The sequence below is a fragment of the Staurois parvus genome, unplaced genomic scaffold, assembly GCF_062004578.1.
Source record: "Staurois parvus isolate SC_StPar_1 unplaced genomic scaffold, SC_StPar_1.0 ptg000568l, whole genome shotgun sequence".
Classification (NCBI taxonomy): Eukaryota; Metazoa; Chordata; class Amphibia; order Anura; family Ranidae; genus Staurois; species Staurois parvus.
The window spans coordinates 55178-77334 of record NW_028318364.1 but is presented as its reverse complement, the minus strand read 5'-3'; the positions used below and the strand labels follow the sequence as shown (position 1 = coordinate 77334).

At 38.8% G+C, this 22157-nt stretch overlaps 1 protein-coding gene across 11 annotated transcripts in view; it reads left to right on the top strand.

Moving 5' to 3' along the window:
- SMOC1 (SPARC related modular calcium binding 1) overlaps positions 1-22157 on the top strand; it is a 316356-nt gene that overhangs the window by 250437 nt on the left and 43762 nt on the right. For all 11 annotated transcript variants that reach the window (XM_089691648.1, XM_089691649.1, XM_089691653.1 and 8 more), the window contains 3 exons: positions 1647-1727; positions 16853-17045; positions 17127-17209. In XM_089691648.1, coding sequence (XP_089547774.1) covers positions 1647-1727; positions 16853-17045; positions 17127-17209 — 357 coding nt within the window. The remainder of the gene's footprint in view (positions 1-1646; positions 1728-16852; positions 17046-17126; positions 17210-22157) is intronic.

Below are 22157 nucleotides of genomic sequence, written 5' to 3'. Positions count from 1 at the left end.
GGTACCTGGAGCAGTGAGCAATTTCTTCCTCTCAGATAAGTTTCCACTGATAACATTGATCTTTTTAACTATCTATAAGAGGGGAAACCTTCCCAATGCCAACAAGTGTGAGGATCATTATTCCCACTGACCATCACACTAATGTGATAAACACTAATAAGGTATAGATACAGTAATTTTTAGCAGCAGTTCTCTGAGATCAGAATGTTATTTCAACGGTTCCCTTGTGTTGAGAAACACTGATTTTGTAACTGGAGTGGTGTGTCCTTTCAAATTGTGTGCTAAAAGTTGCCTCTGGTTAGTATCATAGTAAAGTTGGTAGGTAGGAAATTGCATCTGAGCAATACAAACACATGTTCAACTGAGTCTCTAGCCAAAACGTTTTGGTGGGAGTAGGGAATGATTAGAACCTCAGCCATGATTTTATTGCTGTTAAAGTCCCCATTGGTTAGAGTCATCCTCTCTTTCTGTGCTGGTGACTGTTGTTATTGAGACATAAAAATTGTTAGGAAATCAAAAAATTTACATTCATGAGAAGAAGTGAGGGAAAATCCTCTAATGTTGACAAAGGTACTTGTCTAAAAGGGTTTTGGCCTCATGTTAGAAAGATTTTCTCTTTGGCCGCTTTCACATGGGCATGTTTGTGTGGCAAAACCAGGTGATTGAGGTCTGTTTTTAATGCACTTCAGATGTTTGTCAAAACCTGTCAATGCCTTCTAGATGGCCCCATCTTCATTGCCATGATGCACAGAAAAAAAGTAGGGCATGATGCGATCAGCAATGCCGCCTGCCAACTTCCCCAATGGAGGTGAATAGGACAATGCTGCAACTGCATCTAATGGATGTGGTTGTGGTGCAGTAAAGAGAGATTTCAGTGTAATATCTCTCTTCAAATAGGTGTGAGGGACGTGCTAACCATGGGCTGGCTGCTGTGCTAACCATGGGCTGGCTGCTGTGCTAACCATGGGCTGGCTGCTGTGCGAACCATGGGCTGGCTGCTGTGCGAACCATGGGCTGGCTGCTGTGCTAACCATGGGCTGGCTGCTGCTGACACATTGGTCCCCCATGGATCAGAAGTCAGCAACATTGTCCAAGCGAAAGGGGCCATACTTCCTTTTGTGACAACAACACGGGAGTTAAAGAAAATTTGTCACAGATCGTAAACAAACAAAAAAAAAGTTGCATGAGTTTAACAGTTTCAGTCATGCCTTCCCTTTCCTTCTCTCCCGAAGGCCAAACATAAGAAGTTCATCCAGTCTCTCTATTTTACTTGTCAGACCTTGTACCACTTTAGTTGCCCATCTCCGGACTTTCTGTACCTTATCAATATATTTATGTAAGTGGATCTGCAGGGCAGGACACAGCATTTTAAATGAGGTCTAACTAAAGCTTTAGTTAAATCATGACACTTTCATAGTAGAGGACTGACTCTTTTTGCATGACTAAATAATACATATATTAGTTATATATAATATTAAAAATAATAATATTATAGTAAGTAATATAAGTATAAGCTTTATTTATGATGCCATAATATTAAATTGGCCTCTGAATATATGATGATGTTTTGGTTATAGATTGATAGTGAAATACAATATGATATATATATATATATAATTTAGATAATTTATACTCTTGCCTTGCAGATATCACTGCACCAACATTATGGATCAAGCACCTTGTTATCAAGGATGCCAAGCTGAATGGCTCTAGTATGAGGCAATCAGGTATGTAATCCTTATGATGGAAAATATTTTTTGCTGTTTTCATTTAACGTACAACTGTAAACGTTTGGAGTTTGTGTTAGTTTGTTTTGTAGCACTGCATTAAAAATATATAATTACAGTTATAAAAGGGACAAGGAGCACTGCAGAGAGCAATAAAAAGTTGACGGGTTCTTATCTTTCCCTACTCAATCCAACATATAAAAGAAAAACCTTGGCAATTCATAGAGTTTGTTTGCTTCTAATTAAAATGTATGTAAACCCATAATCTATTTTTAGTATGTTTGGAATCTTGTCTCACTAGGTACAGCTTTTTTAAGCGAATCATTTTTGTGAATCTATTGCAAAGTTTCTTGCAAAGTTTCTTGCAAAGATCTTGTCAGTGACATCACTTCTTGTAGCATGCTTAGGACGCGAAGTTGCTGTCTTGCAATTGTCAGCCTATTTTATACGATCCTTCAGTTGCCCTTTGGGATGCTTAGCAGGTCTAGCAGAGAGGCAGTCCAACGGGCAACTGAGAGAGAGCTCACATGACAGGGTGATAACATTACTGCTAGTCACGAGGTAGTGGCTTGGTGTTGTCAGCCTGCAACTGAAAATGTGATTACTGGCAGGTTCGACAGATATGACATTTTGCAACAGATTTACAAACAAATTGCTTAAGAATTCCATTTACAGTGAGGCACAATGCCAAACATACTGAAAAATAATTTACGATTTACATACACCCTTAAAATGTATGCATATATGTGGGACTTTCTTTGACTTTATTTTCCAAGACTATAAAGTTTATGTCATGCAGTTTGAGAAGCATGCAGAAAGTACACCCATTTCTGGTCCTAATTGAAACTGACAGTCGCAAAACTATAAATAAAATTGCAGCAGTAGCCAGATAATTAATTTCATGAAAACTTGCAAAGTACATACGATGGTGGGTGGGAGAATACAGGCCAATAACTTGCTGGTATCCATTGGTGCTGAAAGCCGCATGTGGCTGTAAAAATAAATGACAGTGTCTTGGCAAGGATTGATGGACAACTGGGAAAGAATTTGGTTTTTCTCCCCATCTACCTGAATGAGAGAGAGACTAAGAAAACAGATGACTTAAGTAGTGTCAGTGATCCCAAGAGAAGCATTTGGGGAATAAATTTAGCTGTGTAGAGCAGAACTGCCTAATAAAACTCTTTTGTAAGTTTTTTTTTGCATATTCACTTAAACATATACTGTAAATATAATAAATATATATATATTTGAAAAAAGCAGCTACAATTTTAAATATTTGTGCTGATTTAAATCTGCATGTAGCAATAACTTTTACATCCTCTGGTACAGTTTACAGTTTCAATGGGGGATACTCAGCACTCCTAGACTGAAACAAGTGAGATTAAAATACCATCTTTATTAAATCTTGCAAAAAACAGGGATGGCAAAATAGTGACATTTTGTGTATTTTGAGCATAGTTCTCAAGCTTGCTCAAGTAACTTTAATACTGGAAGGTTGGTGAAATAATAGAGCTTTCTAAGTTATTGCCAACAATGCTTTAAAAATATTGAATTTATTTAAAAAAATATCCAGCCTTCTGTAACAAGATCACAGTAGCTTAGCTGATCAGTTTGAGACCATACTGTTCTTTTAGGACAGTCTTTGGATTGTGGTAAGAGAGTGATGGAATTATATGGGTTCTAAATTGATGTACAGACTTGTAGGCACAATTCAGTACTGGCAGCATGGTGTAATTAAAGCATAACTAAACTCAAGAAATAAAGTGTCATACATTGCATTTTATCAGTCCCTAGTTGCTGTGTCTGTATTAATTTTCTTTTTGAGGCTAAAACATTTTTACCAAGTACACAAAATACCTGTTGATCTTTCCATGAATTCGGTGTCCTGCTCACTTTCTGTGGGCTGAACTGAAAGCAATGTTATCATATTCATGTAAACTAATAATCCCATCATTCCCCATGAAATGAATACAAACAAAGGCATACACGTATTAAGTCCTGTCTGTGCGGCAACCATGGCTACCTCCAAATACACATTGAGGGGGTGATCATAGCCACCCAGGGTCAGTGTGTGTTATTTGCAAGATTACCAGGTGAAAATAAAGCCTGAAAAATAAAATGAATACAGGCATCCCATCTAAGGACTAATAAGCTGCAATATATTAAATGTTTGTTTTTGGATTTAGATATACTTTAAGGCAGAGGTAGGCAACCTTTTACAGGTAGAGATCTACCTGGACTTACATGGTAGAGATCAAAGATCACTGGGGTGCGGCACCAATTTTTTTTTTTTTTACTTAAGGAGTTAACCAGAAAGCCAATAATAAAAAGTAACGACAAGGAGGGCACAGAGAAAGCTTAGAAAAATATAATAAAACTAATTTCACTGTAAACTTATAAACTTAGCCTACCCTAAAACTTAACTTCAAGTCTGATACAGGAATCCATCATGAAGGCAGAACTACTGGAAATGCAGGCTGACTTGCTCGACTAGTTTCAGGCCTTGCTGTCTGTTCTGAATTCTGGCCAGTGTAAGTAGTATGTAGGGCAATGTACAGAGGTCAGTGGGGTGTACGGCAGTGTATAGGGGTCAGCAGGATTTATGGCAGTGTACAGAGGTCAGCAGGATGTACAGAGGTCAGCAGGATTTATGGCAGCGTACAGAGGTCAGTAGGGTGTACGGCAGAGAATAGGGGTCAGAAGGATGTACAGCAGTGTACAGAGGTCAGCAGGATTTATGGCAGTGTACGGAGGTCCGCAGGATTTATGGCAGTGTACGGAGGTCAGCAGGATTTACGGCAGTGTTTTGAAGGCAGCAGGATTTACGGCAGTGTACAGAGGGCAGCAGGATTTACGGCAGTGTACGGAGGGCAGCAGGATTTACGGCAGTGTACGGAGGGCAGCAGGATTTACGGCAGTGTACGGAGGGCAGCGGGATTTACGGCAGTGTACGGAGGGCAGCGGGATTTACGGCAGTGTACGGAGGGCAGCGGGATTTACGGCAGTGTACGGAGGGCAGCGGGATTTACGGCAGTGTACGGAGGGCAGCGGGATTTACGGCAGTGTACGGAGGGCAGCAGGATTTACGGCAGTGTACAGTGGTTCAGCAAGATGAACGGCAGTGTACAGAGGTCAGCAGGATGTATGACAGTGTACAGAGGTCAGCAGGATGTAGGGCAATGTATAGAGGTCAGCAGGATGTAGGGCAAAGTACAGGGGTCAGCAGAATGTATGGCAGTGTACAGGGGTCAGCAGGATGTATGGCAGTGTACAGGGGTCAGCAGGATGTATGGCAGTGTACAGGGGTCAGCAGGATGTATGGCAGTGTACAGGGGTCAGCAGGATGTAAGGCAGTGTACAGAGGTCAGCAGGAAGTAGGACAATGTACAGGGGTCAGCAGGATGTGCAGCAGTGTACAGAGGTCAGCAGGATGTATGGTAATGTACAGGGGTCAGCAGGATGTACGGTAATGTGTACAGGAGTCAGCAGGATGTAGGGCAGTGTGGCATTGTATAGAGGTCAGTAGTAAGTAGGACAGTGTACAGGGAAAAGTGGGGCAGTGGACTTGAGTGAGCAGGACGGGGTTAGCACGGCACTGCACAGGGGGGGCTAGGAGGGTATGGCACTGGGGATCAAGAGGGCGTGGTACAGGGGGTCAGGATGACACAGTACAGGGGGTCAGGAGTGACACCACTGGTGTGGTTGGGAGGGCACGGTATGGGGGGAGGGGTCAGGAGGGCACACCACTGGGGGGGGTCAGGAGGGTGCACCACTGGGGGGGGTCAGGAGGGTGCACCACTGGGGGGGTCAGGAAGGTGCACCACTGGGGGGAGTCAGGAGGGTGCACCACTGGGGGGAGTCAGGAAAGTTCACCACTAGGGGGAGTCAGGAGAGTTCACCACTAGGGGGGGGGGTCAAGAGGGTACACCACTGGGAGGGGGGTCAGGAGGGTGCACCACTGGAGATCAGGAGGATACACCACTGAGGGGGTCAGAAAGGTACACAACTGGGGGGATCAGGAAGGCAAAGAAGTGGTTTCAAAGCAGCGCATTGTTCTAGTGCTGATCCCAGCTGCCCCACCTCTCTCGTACATTCCATATGATGTCTGGATGGACTGAAGAGGAGGGCCAGCTGAGATAAGAAAAGTGCACTCCTGGGAGGAGCCCAGGCATGTTCACACAAGAGCCTGAGTCTGCCAAGCTATCCTGCAGCTGTTATAGGCAGCAGAAGCAGTCCCCACAGTTGCACGTAAGCAAAGGGCATGCTGCATGGCAGGGATTGCCTCTGCCGCCTATGACAGCTGCAGGATCGCTCGGCAGGTTCAGGCTTTGCCAGCTAGGATTTCGTATGGCACTTCTTCTTTGCTGCACAGTTCTGCCAGTTTGGGATCAGCAAGGCAGGGACAAGATCTTGACCTACCTGTCACCTGCCTGCGGTCGTCTGGTAGATTTCGATTGACGGGTTATCGACCCCCACTTTTAAGGCAACTTATACAAATTATAAGGACTGCTTGTAACTACTGAAAATGATTAAGCTATGAACATGGTTCTTACTTCAGTCCTTTGATAGATGGGCAAACACATTTGTTGGCATGTGCCAAAGCCAAGCAAAATTTGGTGTCAATTAGTAAAATATGATAACTGCAATAGCCACAGATCTATAGATATCAGGAAAATCAATTAAAAATTGAGGCCACATAAAATGGCTATAATGCTTTGCAAGTTTTATTGGGTCTGTCTGTTTTTAGTTCACCCCTAATTTGCTGAGCTCTTGTATTTAGTAGTAGTAAGTTATACACGTATACAGTAGAGGTAATATGCATTTCTATCTGAAAGAAACAATGAGTGAATTGCATTTTGTAACTTCAGCTTTTTTTGGTGGGAGCTGTGTTTAAAAAAGTTATCATGCTGTCTACTTTGACTTCATTGTGCATGTACATCAGGTACCTGCAAAGTGGGCCTAGACTCAGGCTACCAAATTTCATACAGTGCACACCAAGTCTATTATAAATTATATACGTAGCTCCCAACTGTCCTGGATTTCGAGGGACTGTCCCTTCGAACAAAGTCCCCGTCCCTCTTTCCCCCTCATTTGTCCCTCATTTTGGTCTGATGTATATGCCTATATTAAAAATTAAAAATTCACTATTTATCTATCAAAAAGGGTTTTACAGTGTTAAACCTTTCATTCAATTTCTAAATTGTCGCATTTGTACATCTCAAAAGCCAATAAAAAGGAACAGTGTATTTAAATAAGCACTTGTGGGTTTAACCAATAATGTTTTCCGTATTAATGCTCCTTTTGAGGGGGCATGGCAGGTGGTATGTCCTATGAATACATACTTTTGCATATAGGTGTCCCTCATTCCTATCTCAGAAAGTTTGGAGGTATGGATATAGCATTTACAGTAGGCACTCTACAGCTGATGTTTTGCCTAGGAGAGGAAGATCTGGTGCTCAGCGCATAGATACTCCACAAATCAGTAAAAGGAGTGTGGGAGGGGGGGGATTTTAGGAAATTAGGAACATGTCATATAAGGTAAATAATTTAGTTCAACATGAATTAGCAAGGAACCATGGCAAGTTCCATAAGCACACAAGTGGTAAGTAAATAAAGTCCATAAAAATTCTCTGTATACTGGCGTGGTTAGTGGCTGCCGTCCTATAGAGCAAGGCCAACTCTGTATGCAAAGATGGAGGAAAGAAGAAACAGGCGCCAAAATATTTTGCCTAGGCCCACTTTGCCATCAATTCTCCAGCATTCTGAGCCTGCAAGTATTCTACCATAATTGTGGAGGCACAAGCTATTACTGGGCAGATCTTGCTGACACCCTAATGACGACAACATCAATGTAATCCAGTGATTAGACATAGGCAGGAGTGGGCAAGATGAACTCTGGGTTGGGCTCCTAAGGCTGTCTTATGTGTGCAAGTACTTTGCTTCTTCTTATTGGGATTAATATACTAAATTTGTGTATTTTTTTACTAAATATTTTTGGGCAAAAGAATCCTGATTAGACAGCCAAACTAATGTGCATGGGAAGACTCCACATAACACTTCTAAAAAGAGGCCCATGGAGGAGGCTGTAGGGGGTCATTGTTTCATCCAGCCATAAGGGGCCCATATGTAGCTGACCACCATGATTCTGCCATTGGGCGATAATTGAGACGGTCATGTTTAATCAGACCCACCTGAATATAATCTGTTTTCATATATAAATTGAAGTCCTAAGCACATCTAACAGATTGCTGTGAGCATTAAGTCATTTCTCATCATGTAGTAATCCCCGAGTTATACCATTACAAAAAACTCAGTCACACAAGCATTTGTCTTAAGAGAAAGGTCTGCTGTGAGTAATACAGTGCTAACAGAGTTTATCTGTGCCGAATGTACTTCATGGCTCTATAGAGGATTAGGCACACAGTGTGTTATATATATATTTATATACACATCTGTAAAACCTGAGTTGCAAAGCATTTGTTTAAAGGCTCATGAGAACATTTTGAAACTATAACTCATACACTTGTGTTTATAAGCCTTCCAAGATTTTAACCTAAACCTTTTAAATACTGAGTCTCAGAAGCTTCCCTTCAGCTCTACAAGGGTTATGTTCTCCGGCTTCCAGACACTAAAACGCCACATTTTAATAACGCTTTCAACTACTATTTATGAATGCCATGGAAAGTTTTTGCAATGCTGTAATAATATATTGCAATGTGTGCCGTGATACCTTAGCAGTGGCATAGGTCACATCTGTGAGGGTCACTTGTAAACACCCGACGCTCAGTGAAGTGAAGGAGAAAAAACTAGGCTTATTTATTTACAGCTTTCAGCCTGTCAGTCTGTCTCTTGACTGTCTTGCGGCCAGTTGCCAGGTAAAAACTGAGCGCTCATATAAACTGTTCATACAGCAAGGAATGACCTAATCTATTACATGTGTTTGCTCAGATTTTTTTTTTTCATAGTTCGTGCTGTAATGTTAACATTTCTAACTTGGTCTGTTCACTGCATTGGGAGTAAAGAGGACCTGTTGAATGAATCATAATTCTTTAACAGATTAAACTTGTACCACCAAAGATTAGTAGTCTGTGGTGGTGGCAGCTGCGGTAGAGCTCTGTGTCAGCCATTAGATCATCAGCTGAAACTACAGATGCTTGTTTGTTGATATTTTTAATTTTTATTGCATCAGTGTTACAGACACAGACCGGTGTTTGCCGCCAAAAGAGCTTATAGTCTACGGTCTTTACTAGAGTCATACAGACAACCATAAACATGTCGAGGGCTAATTTGGTCAGCAACTAATACAAACAACAATTGTAAAAATACGCATACCGGTATGCCAAATTTGTATGACCCACTGATGATGATAAATCAGTAGGACCAGGGTTATATCATAAATTGATAGAAAGTTTTGGATGAAGTTCCAGTTTATAAACTACCAGCTTTGGACAGAATGTGAAGGGCTTAAAAGCTGTCACCATATTTCCTATCCCAAAGAAACCAAAGTAAGTGAAAATAAATATACACAAAAAGAGCCGAATGTCAACCTTTGGCTGTTTGAAAATTTCCCCTCACCTTCTGTTTTAGCAACTACTCCAAAGTTGTATTTTTCCTGTTGCTTTCTGCTCTTGGGAAATTGGAAACTGGAAGTGGTTCTAGCCTTTCATCGTAGTACCCAAAACAATGAAGAAAAAAAGTTTTGGCTGAATCTTCACTTCCAAGGAAGCATAGTGATCTATAGTACAGAGATTGCCAGACTAAAGATTTTTCTGACGTGAGCTCTTCTGTAGACATTGGATTCTAGTAGCTACTTAGAAGAACGCAATCTTGTCATCATCCTTCTTACCTGTCTTGAAATCTTTCATCATCAGCAATCCATGCATCTAGCATCCTTTACAATTTGAGCCTAAATTCACCAAACCATACACAATGATTAACTGTAAAAATGTCATTTTCTTTATTGGTAAACTTTAAGTAGTAGTAAACCCTTTATTTTTAAGCTTAAGGCCCCTTTCACACGAGGGGATTGATGGGGTCCGCCTGTCCATTTTTTAGGTGGACAATAGTCCACTGACACCCACTGGCATCCGATTCTGTACGGCAAAAACAGATGGATGGGGATGGGTTTCTCATCCGTCCAGTTGATTGGATCAGATGACAATCAGGTGGAAACGGACAGGCAGTCCATTTCTATCCGACCGTCCCTTTGAAATCTGTGTCCGCTCTGCAGAAAGAGACCCTCCGCTGAGCAAGCTGGATCAGCTGATGGATCAGCCCCATCTGAAAGGGGCCTAGCACTCTGTGTACAATACAGTAAACATTCCCCAATAAACTATTTAACATTTTTATCCAAGAATTTGCAGTTTACAACTTTCCCAATGCTGCTAGCTCCTGCTCTTCTGGTGCTGCTTCCATGAACATCTTTACAGGTAAGAGGTGACAGTGGACAGTGTAGTCTCCAGACAGTCTGTTAGCTTGGAGAGGGGAGATCCTAGTCTATGGGGTGCCTTGATCCTAGTCTACAGGGGCATGTGCTTCTATTGATGCACACAGTGTAGAGAGAGACAACTCCAGTCCCTGCATGCAAGGGAGACTCCATAGGATGCTGCAAGAAAGGAAGTCACGCTGACACAGGAAAACTGGGGCAGCAGTCATTGCACCAGTTAATAATTGGAACACGGGCAAGGATAAAAGATAAAGAAGCAGTATACTCAACCTTACAAAAACATTGCAGTGTCTTTACACTCTTCTGGATTGGCATGTGGAGAGAGGACCATCTCACCACAGCTGGGTTGGTCCACTCTGATAACTTCCCTACAGCATTTCCTTTAGGATCCCAGTCTAGTATATTTCAAGAAGTGACACGCTGTCTACAGGTTTAGTTAAACCTCTATTCATGGATGACTTCACTTCACCAACTAGGGATAAACATATTAGCCCCTTCAACTGTGATGCGTAACATGCATGGAGCCAATAGGAAAGCTAGAGCCAACAGTTTTTAGTTGAACCAGCCATAGCAAGTTGTATCCGTCAAGAACTTTCCAGAAAGGACTTGAAACTCTTTGCTCAAAAACATTATTGCTTTCAAGGAGGTTTACGGTAATATGGCCTAAACATGCTTTTTTATTTAAGGAACAGCAGTAAAGTTCAAATTTCATGGTCTCTTGGTCAGGATTCGTTCTTTGAGACAACATGTACCTTTTGTTTATTGTGTTTGTCAGTGTCCAGTTAGTTATTCAGAGACTAATAAACCATGTTGATGTTCGCTTGGATAAAATTAGAAAAGAAAACTAGAATCATTGTCTATAAATGGTGATTTATTGTGGGTAGACAGAATATGTGAGTTGACTCAGAGGTTACCAGCTCCAACAGTCAACTCAGTCAGGCACTTGCTTGGGTAATTAAACTTTATTGTTCTTTTAGATTGTAAACTTTAGAAAGACATGACACAAATTACCAGTGGATATTTTCTAATTGAACCCCTGGTTCTTCATATAAAGGAACTAATTCATGAAAACTGTAGAACACAAAAAGAGAGTTGTTACCCAGTGCACCAATCTGAATTCTTGTTAAATCCTAAAAAGAAAGGTGCAATCAGATTGGATACCATTGGCAACAATTCCAACTTTTTTTTCTCCAAAGTTTATGAATCATCCCTTTAAAGTAGAACTCCAGTGAAAACCATTACATTTTAAGGGAAAAAATTGATTTTTTTATAACTATTTACAAGAAAAAAAAAACAGGATCGTATTAGACCCTTATAGAGAGGGTACCCACATTCCTTACAATATTTTCAACACCAATATAACAATGTGGGACTTTTTGGATACCTTTACACAATACGTAGGTCATACAAATTAAAAAAAATTATAATATTAGTTTTTTTAAACATTATTAATAGAGGCACAACAATGTTGGACATGTTACCAAATATATTATTTCATCCTGCCAATCTCTTCATCCCTCCTACGTAATATCATATACTTCAAATGTATACAGAAGTGGTCAAAGATCCTCTGTGGGGAATATTTATGAAGCTTTTTGTGGACTATGTTGGTCACCTTCTCAGGTGATCAACAGGGTGTGCACAATTTACAGTATAACATCAAAGAAAAGCCAGCCATGTTTAAAAACACACACATAGACGACATCTGCCTAGGAGATGTGCAACTAGTGGATCAGTACTGCCTCGGGGAATAACTGGGGTGGCCACAAAATCATTAAAATCTACCAAGTATTATTAATTAGTCCAACCATATCTCTTATATTGTAAGCTCCAAGGAGCAGGGCTCTCCTAACCCTCTTGTATTGAACTGTATTGTTGCTGTATTGTCTCCCTTTATTTTGTAAAGCGCTGAGCAAACTGTTGGCGCAATATAAATCCTGTATAATAATAACCATACTCCATGTGATTTAATCGTGTGTTTTTTTTAAAAGTCCTTACATAATAACTTCAGTACCATGCACCAAAGCTTCCATTAACAGGGTAACTGTAATTCGCATATTAGCAGATTACTTCACTGTTATACAATACTGTATGCATTGTCTCCACAATCCACCTTTGTCAAAGATTATTGTGTGGTGAGATGTGAAAGCCAAAGGAAGAGGTGATGGTAGGGTACTGTCCTCCCAGAATAATGTATTGTGCACTGGTACCTAAAAACTACCACCTTGTTATATTGGTGTGACTTTTTTTAATTAAAAATTATATATCCCAGGTATTTGTTACAATAAAATAATAGAATTAGATGTTATATCTAACAATTGACATTGCCTAGACTTTCCCAGGGCTAGCTTCATTTCCTATAGTAACATTTGGTTCATGCATAGAGCAGTGGCTGGCAACAACAATGGTAGTCTCTGTCTTCACTACAGCACATACGTGACACAGGCAGCCCCTGTTCTCTATGACTGGTCCCTGTCTGCAGCTGTGCACAAGAAGTGCAACCCTTTTTGTTTAATCTATTGAGGGAAAGGCTTGGGCAGGTCCCTAAAATACTCCTTTGTCTGTCTGCAATGTTTTATACTCTTCAGGTCCACTGCCCATACTTCTTGTTTAGACTCCATGGGGGAGATTTACTAAAACTGGAGCACTCAGAATCTCCTGCATAGCCAATCAGCCTATAACTTTAGTTAAGCTTTGACAATAAAACCTGGAAGTTGATTAGTTTCTCTGCAGAGCCGCACCAAATTTTGCACACAGTTTTTGTAAATCTTCCCCCTCCATGTTTGAGTTATACTGCTGCTTAGTATTGGAGCCTTTTGGAGCAAAGCCAGCTGTGGTTCTTCATGATGTAGGGCAATCCTGTGCTGTTGACTGGATAACTGTGTACTGTGGGTCCTCCATGATAAATGTTATATGGCCTTATTTGTGTTTGAAACTGAATTCATATTGCCCTAGGCACATGTGAATCATGATGTCCTTGTGAATACACTGCACAGCTTTTGCCCTTCCCCTTTTTTCGAACAAAATAAGAATGCACTATTCATTTATACAAAAACTGCTGTACAGAAGGATTCTGTTTTCTGGGTACCCAAACTATAATAATACCCACTTCCCCAAATGTCCTTGACATCCCCTGATGTTTTGAGACAATATGAATTTTGGTAAAATTGTAAAATTTCTTCTATAATATTTTGCATTCATTTTAGTGACATGGAATTCACAGTTATTCTTCTGCGCCACCCAAAACCCTGGTCCAACCTAGGCTCATGCGTCCTCTACTTAGCTGTTGGATCAATTAAAACTGAACAATGTACATAAACATATCTTTATTGGTAAACTGTTCAGTCATTGAATTTTAGGTGCCGTCCTAGTCCAACAGTCTGGCAATAGTGGCATATAGATTGGTGGGAGCTCATTGGAACTACAAATCATTCCAAAAAAGAACCAAGTGTTTACGGATGACCTGGCAGTATAAAATTCAAAATCCAGATGAGATTTTCATAAAAAAAGACACATTTTTATTACAAACGTTTGTCAAAATCATGACATTTTTTGAAGACGTTGAGCTCATTGGAACTACTCATATTTAAAGATCACCTTTCTTAAGATAAATATGTAGGCTGCCATCGATAACTTCCTTCTGAAAAATGCAAGTTACCTGTCTGTCTAACTTTTTGAAAACAAGTTTGTGACCTGTGAAGTAAGAGTTCTTGACCTGAATACTTCTTTTTATTCAATAGCTTTATGCATGCTTTAGGTGCTGATGAGCAAAGGTAGTATGCATACTTCCCTGTTAATCCTGTGTTTGCAAAACATACTAAATCAGCAGAGCTGACAACATCTAAGAGGATTTTCTGGAAGTCCCCTTTAGGTATTGTCACCATTGCTTTTAAATACCCTTTGAATATTGACTGTTACAAAGCTTCAGGAGGAAGATACTCCTCCATTTTACTACTTGCTGGAAGAGTCCCAATCAAATATTGGATTTCCATTTTTGCAGTCCATTCCAGGCAGAAATGTGGACCGCAGATTTTATATACAAAGGCTGTTCGCCCGCTACTCTTTTGTGCTTAGAGGATTTAGATTGTGCTCAGCAGGCATTTTCATTGTCTGCAGTACAAGATTCTGAAAATATAGGCAATATTATCCTAAAATTTGTAATCTCAAAAATGGCAAACAAAACACAATGCTAAGCTTTGCCATTAAAACAGCTATCAACTTCATATGGACAAAGCAAACCTCTTTTACAAGAACATTTTATAGCAATGTTCATATTTGCATTAGATAAAGGGAAAAACACAAAAATATTTTTACAGTCCCTGCTTTCTGGGCAGCTCCGTAGTGTTCTTTGCATAGTGAGGGTTGTGTTTTAGTATGAATAGACCTGCGCTGTTATAACTAAATATACTGATTGTATAGAACACAAGTATGCCGTACTGCCATACCATTTGAGTAATGTGTGTAAGTTGGCTGAAACTCCATCTGGACTCTATCCAAGCAACCTTGTCCTCTCATAACTCACCTGCATTCTCCTTTTATGGATAAGAGGGGACATGTCACTGTGAATATGTTCCCTTGGTCTAATAACTAATTCATTCTGTCTGAGCTGCAGAAGCTTTCTCCAGTTACAATAATGATGCCAAGACTTGGATTGGCAGTCAGTTTATTGGCTAGGGCCAAGACAAGGCTTTTTGGGGCTATACTACGCTGTCATGCAGCCAAAACCTCGCTGGGCTATAGAGCTGCCTGTATACCAAAAGAAAAGGCATAGACATGATGTTGAGCAAAATGTCCTATAATCACGTAAGATATGGTGCAGCTATTCTGGGACATACCCTGCTGGTTTCAGTGCACACTATGCATAGTTCATTCAGTGGGATGACACCTAGTCAGTCCAATAGCCTATGTGATGTTAACTGTCTAAGATAACAGAGTGGGGGCCTTGCTCAGTCCAAACAAAATGCAGGTGTATTCATTTAGCTCGCTATGAACATAATCAATATACTAAGGGCTATTGTACATTTGAATTGTACCTAATATGTACTCCTTTGCCTTGTGTTTACCGTTGATTGAAGTGTTTTCCGTGTATTAACACTTACTCGAATGGAGTGGTATAAGGCTCCATGCACACGGGCTTCAAAAAATCACTGCTCCTAGAGGAGTTTAGCGTTTTGCCTGTAGAAGCAACTAGTATTATCCTATGTGCCCATGCACGTTAGGTAGTCTAGATGCCTTTTTTTCAGCTCAACATTTAGAGGCAGAAAAAAACTGTTTTGCGTTTTTGAGAGCATTTTTCTGGCAGAAAAAAACACTCCTAAATGCTAGTACAAAAACACACTCAAAATTGGTATTTTTTTTTATGCCAAGAGCACTGGTGTTTTTTAAGCCAGTGTGCATGGACACAGAGAGACATTGGCATGAGCTGTAATGCTGTAAGCTAGAAAAGTATTTGCAGCCTTGCTCTGGCCTGCTGTAGTGGACAGCACTTACCTCCCACATAGAGAAGAAGTCGATTTGTAGGAGGTATGTAATCTCATCTAGGTACATTATTGGCAGAGAGCATATCTGAACTGGTGTTCTTTGTAGAGTTCACTGAGAATCTCCCAGAAGTGTCTTGCTGAGTGCTCTAGTGGCATACATGAAGTCAGAACACATTCAAGAACCTCGTGAAAGAGGTTTTTCATTTCAAACTATAGTTGACCCATGTTTACAATTCATCTATTAGGAACCCAGAGGGGGTTCTTCCTTCCAGGACCCTCCTTTTAGCTCAGCAGATATGGCAGAACTCATAGAGCTCAATTATATTTAAACAAATGGCCACAATACTAGTCTTCACTTGTGGGAGTAATCAGAGAGCCCAGTGTCAGGGTTGCTGAAGGGGGTTCTGTATTCTTCATTGAGAAAATAACAGGGCTCATCTTTGTGAAAAGTATTTTTGTTTTCCCTTTCTCTGGGTCAACACATTTTGTTTCTTTCCTCAGTCTCCGTAGAGGCCCATTATTTTTAAAATAAACAGATACAGAAATAATAGCCTTGGCACAGAACTAGAAATAATCAACATTATATGCAGCATGCAACCTTGTTTAGGCTAAAGATGATTTATCCTGAATCACAAAGTGACACTTGTAGGTAGTCATCCATGGGACTACTGTGCAAGAGTCAAAGGTATAGGTATATATGAGAGCATATGCCCATATCAATAACATATAAATACGTATTCGAACATATTAAGTGCCAGTTCACATAAATGCACATTGGATGCAGTTTGAACCACATCCAATCCATATAACATGTGAAAAAACAATGCTTCCTATGGTGTCTGTTCACATACAGTAAGTCCGGCGCACTGGTGGTGCGGAATCAGCGCGGATTCAGTGCAGTTTGAAAAAGAGTCCTGTACGATTTCTGAGTAGTGCCTTCACGTTCAGGGGTGGATTACAGGCTATTGAGTTCTATGGGAACCATTTCTAAACTGCATATGTGTGAACAGAATAAGATCCTGAGCTAATCCTGTCCTGAACCTGATATAAACCTGACATGAACCGCTGAACAACTATTGTATCAATTAGTACCGCACATGTGTGAATCAGCTCTAAAACAATATCGGGTTCAGCATTATTACTAGTCCTTTAAAAATGCCTGTTAGTTGCTCATAAACTTGTGTGCTACTTTTTCACAGAGAAAGTGAACTCCTGTGACCAGGAGAGACAAAGCGCTCTGGAAGAGGCAAGAGAAAATCCACGAGAAGGCATTGTGATTCCAGAGTGTGCTCCAGGAGGACTATACAAGCCAGTACAGTGTCATCAATCCACCGGCTATTGCTGGTGTGTTCTAGTAGATACAGGGCGCCCTTTACCGGGAACATCTACACGGTAAATAATCTTTCAGCTTCTACAGCAAAAGACGAACAGGGCATAACATCTGATATTTTGTTGTAATTCATTTCAATGCAGATATGAAACTCCAGCGTGTGAAAGTGATGCAAAGTGGAAAATTACTGACACAGAGGATCCATTTAAAGACCGAGAGCTGCCAGGTAAAAATCATTATGTGGTCATTATTCTTGTTATTCGTGACATCCAGGGCCATGGCAGAGGTGGAGATGAGATGACCATCTTTGCTGCCTGCATCTTACACATCATTTATGGTAATTTTTTTTTTTGTGACATTTAGGGCCAAGTGTTTTTGCTGGCTGTCTGAACAACCAATGATGCTGTGTGGCCTGGGGGCTGAACACACACAGGGTTGAACATGCACTGAGGAGGGGGTGACCATTATGTACACTCCAACCTCAGAAGCCCCCCCCCCACCATGCTTCCAAAAGCATGTCCTTAGGTGGCAGCCTCTATTGGCCTCAGGAGTGGCATGACCCTGAAAACATATGATTGTCTAAAAGTAAACTGTCTATGCCATAAAGGAGGCAGCAATACAATTTAACTGAGCAAAGCTTTTCCATATGTGTACATGTGTTGTGAAGCACCCCAGGGCCCACTGAATTTTTGTGTGATCGCTTCTCCAGTTGATAATCCCTGGTCAACAGTGTCTTTTAATGAGTAATAAACATAAGATAAATATAAAGTAAATGCTGTGCTATTATGAAAGAGTGAAATTGATCTATATGATCCATACTAATAAATAGAGATGAGCGAATCGAACTTGGCGAAGTGGAATTCGTTTCGAATATTAGGAAAAATTCGATTCGCACCGAATCCGAATTTTAGCAAACTTCGGATGCACGAATCGAATTTTTCCCGATCAGCCGGCCAAAATTGTCACTGCAGAGAGCTCCGCTATTTCTGACAGTTCTCTGACAGTTCCTTCACATTTACAGCGGTTGAAACATTGTATCTATTTGTTTCCATTTAGGATACAGATGTTTTTATTCGGAAATAAATAGATACAATGTTTCAACCGCTGTAAATGTGAAGGAACTGTCAGAGAACTGTCAGAAATAGCGGAGCTCTCTGCAGATACACTTTTTGCTGTACTGGAATTCTTCTTCTTTTCATTCTTCTTCTTCTTTTCATTCTTCTTCTTTTCATTCTTCTTCTTTTCATTCTTCTTCTTCTTCTTTTCATTCTTCTTCTTTTCATTCTTCTTCTTTTCATTCTTCTTCTTCTTTTCATTCTTCTTCTTCTTTTCATTCTTCTTCTTTTCATTCTTCTTCTTCTTCTTTTCATTCTTCTTTTCATTCTTCTTCTTCTTTTCATTCTTCTTTTCATTCTTCTTCTTCTTTTCATTCTTCTTTTCATTCTTCTTCTTCTTCTTTTCATTCTTCTTCTTTTCATTCTTCTTCTTTTCATTCTTCTTCTTTTCATTCTTCTTCTTCTTTTCATTCTTCTTCTTCTTCTTTTCATTCTTCTTCTTTTCATTCTTCTTCTTCTTCTTTTCATTCTTCTTTTCATTCTTCTTCTTCTTCTTTTCATTCTTCTTCTTCTTCTTTTCATTCTTCTTTTCATTCTTCTTCTTCTTCTTTTCATTCTTCTTCTTCTTCTTTTCATTCTTCTTTTCATTCTTCTTCTTCTTCTTTTCATTCTTCTTCTTCTTCTTTTCATTCTTCTTTTCATTCTTCTTCTCATTCTTCTTTTCATTCTTCTTCTTCTTCTTCTTTTCATTCTTCTTTTCATTCTTCTTCTTCTTTTCATTCTTCTTCTTCTTTTCATTCTTCTTTTCATTCTTCTTTTCATTCTTCTTTTCATTCTTCTTCTCATTCTTCTTTTCATTCTTCTCATTCTTCTTCTTTTCATTCTTCTTCTTCTTCTTTTCATTCTTCTTTTCATTCTTCTTCTTCTTTTCATTCTTCTTCTTCTTCTTTTCATTCTTCTTTTCATTCTTCTTCTTTTCATTCTTCTTTTCATTCTTCTTTTCCTTCTTCTTTTCCTTCTTCTTTTCATTCTTCTTCTTCTTCTTTTCATTCTTCTTTTCATTCTTCTTCTCATTCTTCTTCTTCTTCTTCTTTTCATTCTTCTTCTTCTTCTTTTCATTCTTCTTTTCATTCTTCTTCTTCTTCTTTTCATTCTTCTCCTTCTTCTTTTCATTCTTCTCCTTCTTCTTTTCATTCTTCTCCTTCTTCTTTTCATTCTTCTTTTCATTCTTCTCATTCTTCTTTTCATTCTTCTCATTCTTCTTTTCATTCTTCTTCTTCTTCTTTTCATTCTTCTTCTTCTTCTTCTTCTTTTCATTCTTCTTCTTCTTCTTCTTTTCATTCTTCTTCTTCTTCTTCTTTTCATTCTTCTTTTCCTTCTTTTCCTTCTTCTTTTCATTCTTCTTCTTCTTTTCATTCTTTTCATTCTTCTTTTCATTCTTCTTCTCATTCTTCTTTTCATTCTTCTTCTCATTCTTCTTTTCATTCTTCTTTTCATTCTTCTTCTCATTCTTCTTTTCATTCTTCTTTTCATTCTTCTTTTCATTCTTCTTTTCATTCTTCTTTTCATTCTTCTTCTCATTCTTCTTTTCATTCTTCTTTTCCTTCTTATTCTTCTTCTTTTCATTCTTCTTCTTCTTCTTCTTCTTCTTCTTTTCATTCTTCTTCTTCTTCTTTTCATTCTTCTTCTTCTTCTTTTCATTCTTTTCATTCTTCTTCTCTCTCTTCTTTGCATTCTTCTTCTCTCTCTTCTTCTCATTCTTCTTTTCATTCTTCTTCTCATTCTTCTTTTCATTCTTCTTCTCATTCTTCTTCTTCTTTTCATTCTTCTTCTCATTCTTCTTTTCATTCTTCTTCTTCTTCTTCTTTTCATTCTTCTTTTCATTCTTATTCTTCTTTTCATTCTTCTTCTTTTCATTCTTCTTTTCATTCTTTTCATTCTTTTTTTCATTCTTCTTTTCATTCTTCTTCTTTTCATTCTTCTTCTTTTCATTCTTCTTCTTCTTCTTTTCATTCTTCTTCTTCTTCTTTTCATTCTTTTCATTCTTCTTCTTTTCATTCTTCTTCTTTTCATTCTTCTTCTTTTCATTCTTCTTCTTCTTTTCCTTCTTCTTTTCCTTCTTCTTTTCCTTCTTCTTTTCCTTCTTCTTTTCCTTCTTCTTTTCCTTCTTCTTTTCATTCTTCTTTTCATTCTTCTTCTCTTCATTCTTCTTTTCATTCTTCTTTTCATTCTTCTTCTTCTTCTTCTTCTTCTTCTTTTCATTCTTCTTCTTCTTTTCATTCTTCTTCTTCTTTTCATTCTTCTTCTTCTTCTTCTTTTCATTCTTCTTTTCCTTCTTTTCATTCTTCTTTTCCTTCTTTTCCTTCTTCTTCTTTTCCTTCTTCTTTTCCTTCTTCTTCTTTTCATTCTTCTTTTCATTCTTCTTCTCATTCTTCTTTTCATTCTTCTTCTCATTCTTCTTTTCATTCTTCTTCTCATTCTTCTTCTCATTCTTCTTTTCATTCTTCTTCTCATTCTTCTTCTCATTCTTCTTTTCATTCTTCTTCTTCTTTTCATTCTTCTTTTCCTTCTTCTTCTTCTTCTTCTTCTTTTCATTCTTATTCTTCTTCTTTTCATTCTTCTTATTCTTCTTCTTTTCATTCTTCTTATTCTTTTCATTCTTCTTCTTCTTTTCATTCTTCTTCTTTTCATTCTTCTTCTTTTCATTCTTCTTCTTCTTTTCATTCTTCTTTTCATTCTTCTTCTCTCTCTTCTTTTCATTCTTCTTCTCATTCTTCTTTTCATTCTTCTTCTCATTCTTTTCATTCTTCTTCTTCTTCTTCTTCTTCTTTTCATTCTTCTTCTTCTTTTCATTCTTCTTCTTCTTCTTCTTCTTTTCATTCTACTTCTTCTTCTTCTTCTTCTTTTCATTCTTCTTCTTCTTTTCATTCTTCTTTTCATTCGTCTTCGTCTTCTTCTTCGTCTTCTTCTTCTTCGTCTTCTTCTTCTTCGTCTTCTTCGTGCCCCGTGACTGCCCAAATGAGTGAAGTGTGCGGTGATTCTAAGATCGACGGCACTCATCTGCATGTCATACTGACTGACAGTATTATTTCTCTTCCCCAGCAGACTCCAAGGGCATTTAAATTAAAGGTACAGTGTTCTGCACTAATATAAAGGCTCTCTGAAGCCTAGAAACCCTTTTAATAAGTTAAATTTGCAGCGAATAAATTCGCATCGAATCGAATTTCTCCCGCAAATTCGGCGAATCAGCCGAATCGAATTTTTGAATAATTCGCTCATCTCTACTAATAAACACACATTATAATGTTGACTGTGATAGTCTTAGCTACAAAACCCACCATATTGTCACAGTAAATAAAATCATATACAAAAAATGTTATGTGCAGAAAATATCAAACAACAAAGCTCACATGTGCAATACCCCAAGCATGATAATCAGCATCAAAATGTTACCAGTGTTGCTAAATCTGTGCTCACTAAAAATGTGAGACCTTTTTCATAGAAAGGTCATATTAATAAGTTGAGGAAAGTAAGAGTATGGTGAAGGTTTCACTGGAACATATCAAAAGTTTATTACGGGTGGAAAATGATACTGTATAAGTGTTCATGGGCATTTATTTAGCAATTTTTGTGATCACAGTTTTTAGCAACACTGCGGATATTTTGATGCTGACTATCACGCTTGGAGTATTGTGCATGTGATCATCATCATCATTTGATAGTATCTGCACATAACACTTGTATATGGTTTTGTTTATTGTAACGATATTGTCATTTTATAAATTTTGTAGCTAAGACTATCACAGTGAATATTAGAATTTGTGTTTTGTATAGATCAATTTCAGTCTTTCATAATAGCACAGCATTTATTTCATATTATATTTGGGTGATTATTTCCTTTTTTTGATTATCACTTTATGCTTGTAGCTCACTATTAGTGAGTGCATGAGATTTTTTTTTAGATGTCAATAGACGCAAGATTGTCCCCCAATTGGGCCAAAAATGAACAGATTGTAAGTTTGTCATCTAACAATAATATGTATAGTGTTTCTTTATTGATTGTCTGATTGTACTGCTGTCTTAATGCCGTGTGGCAACATTTTACTATAATATCTTATA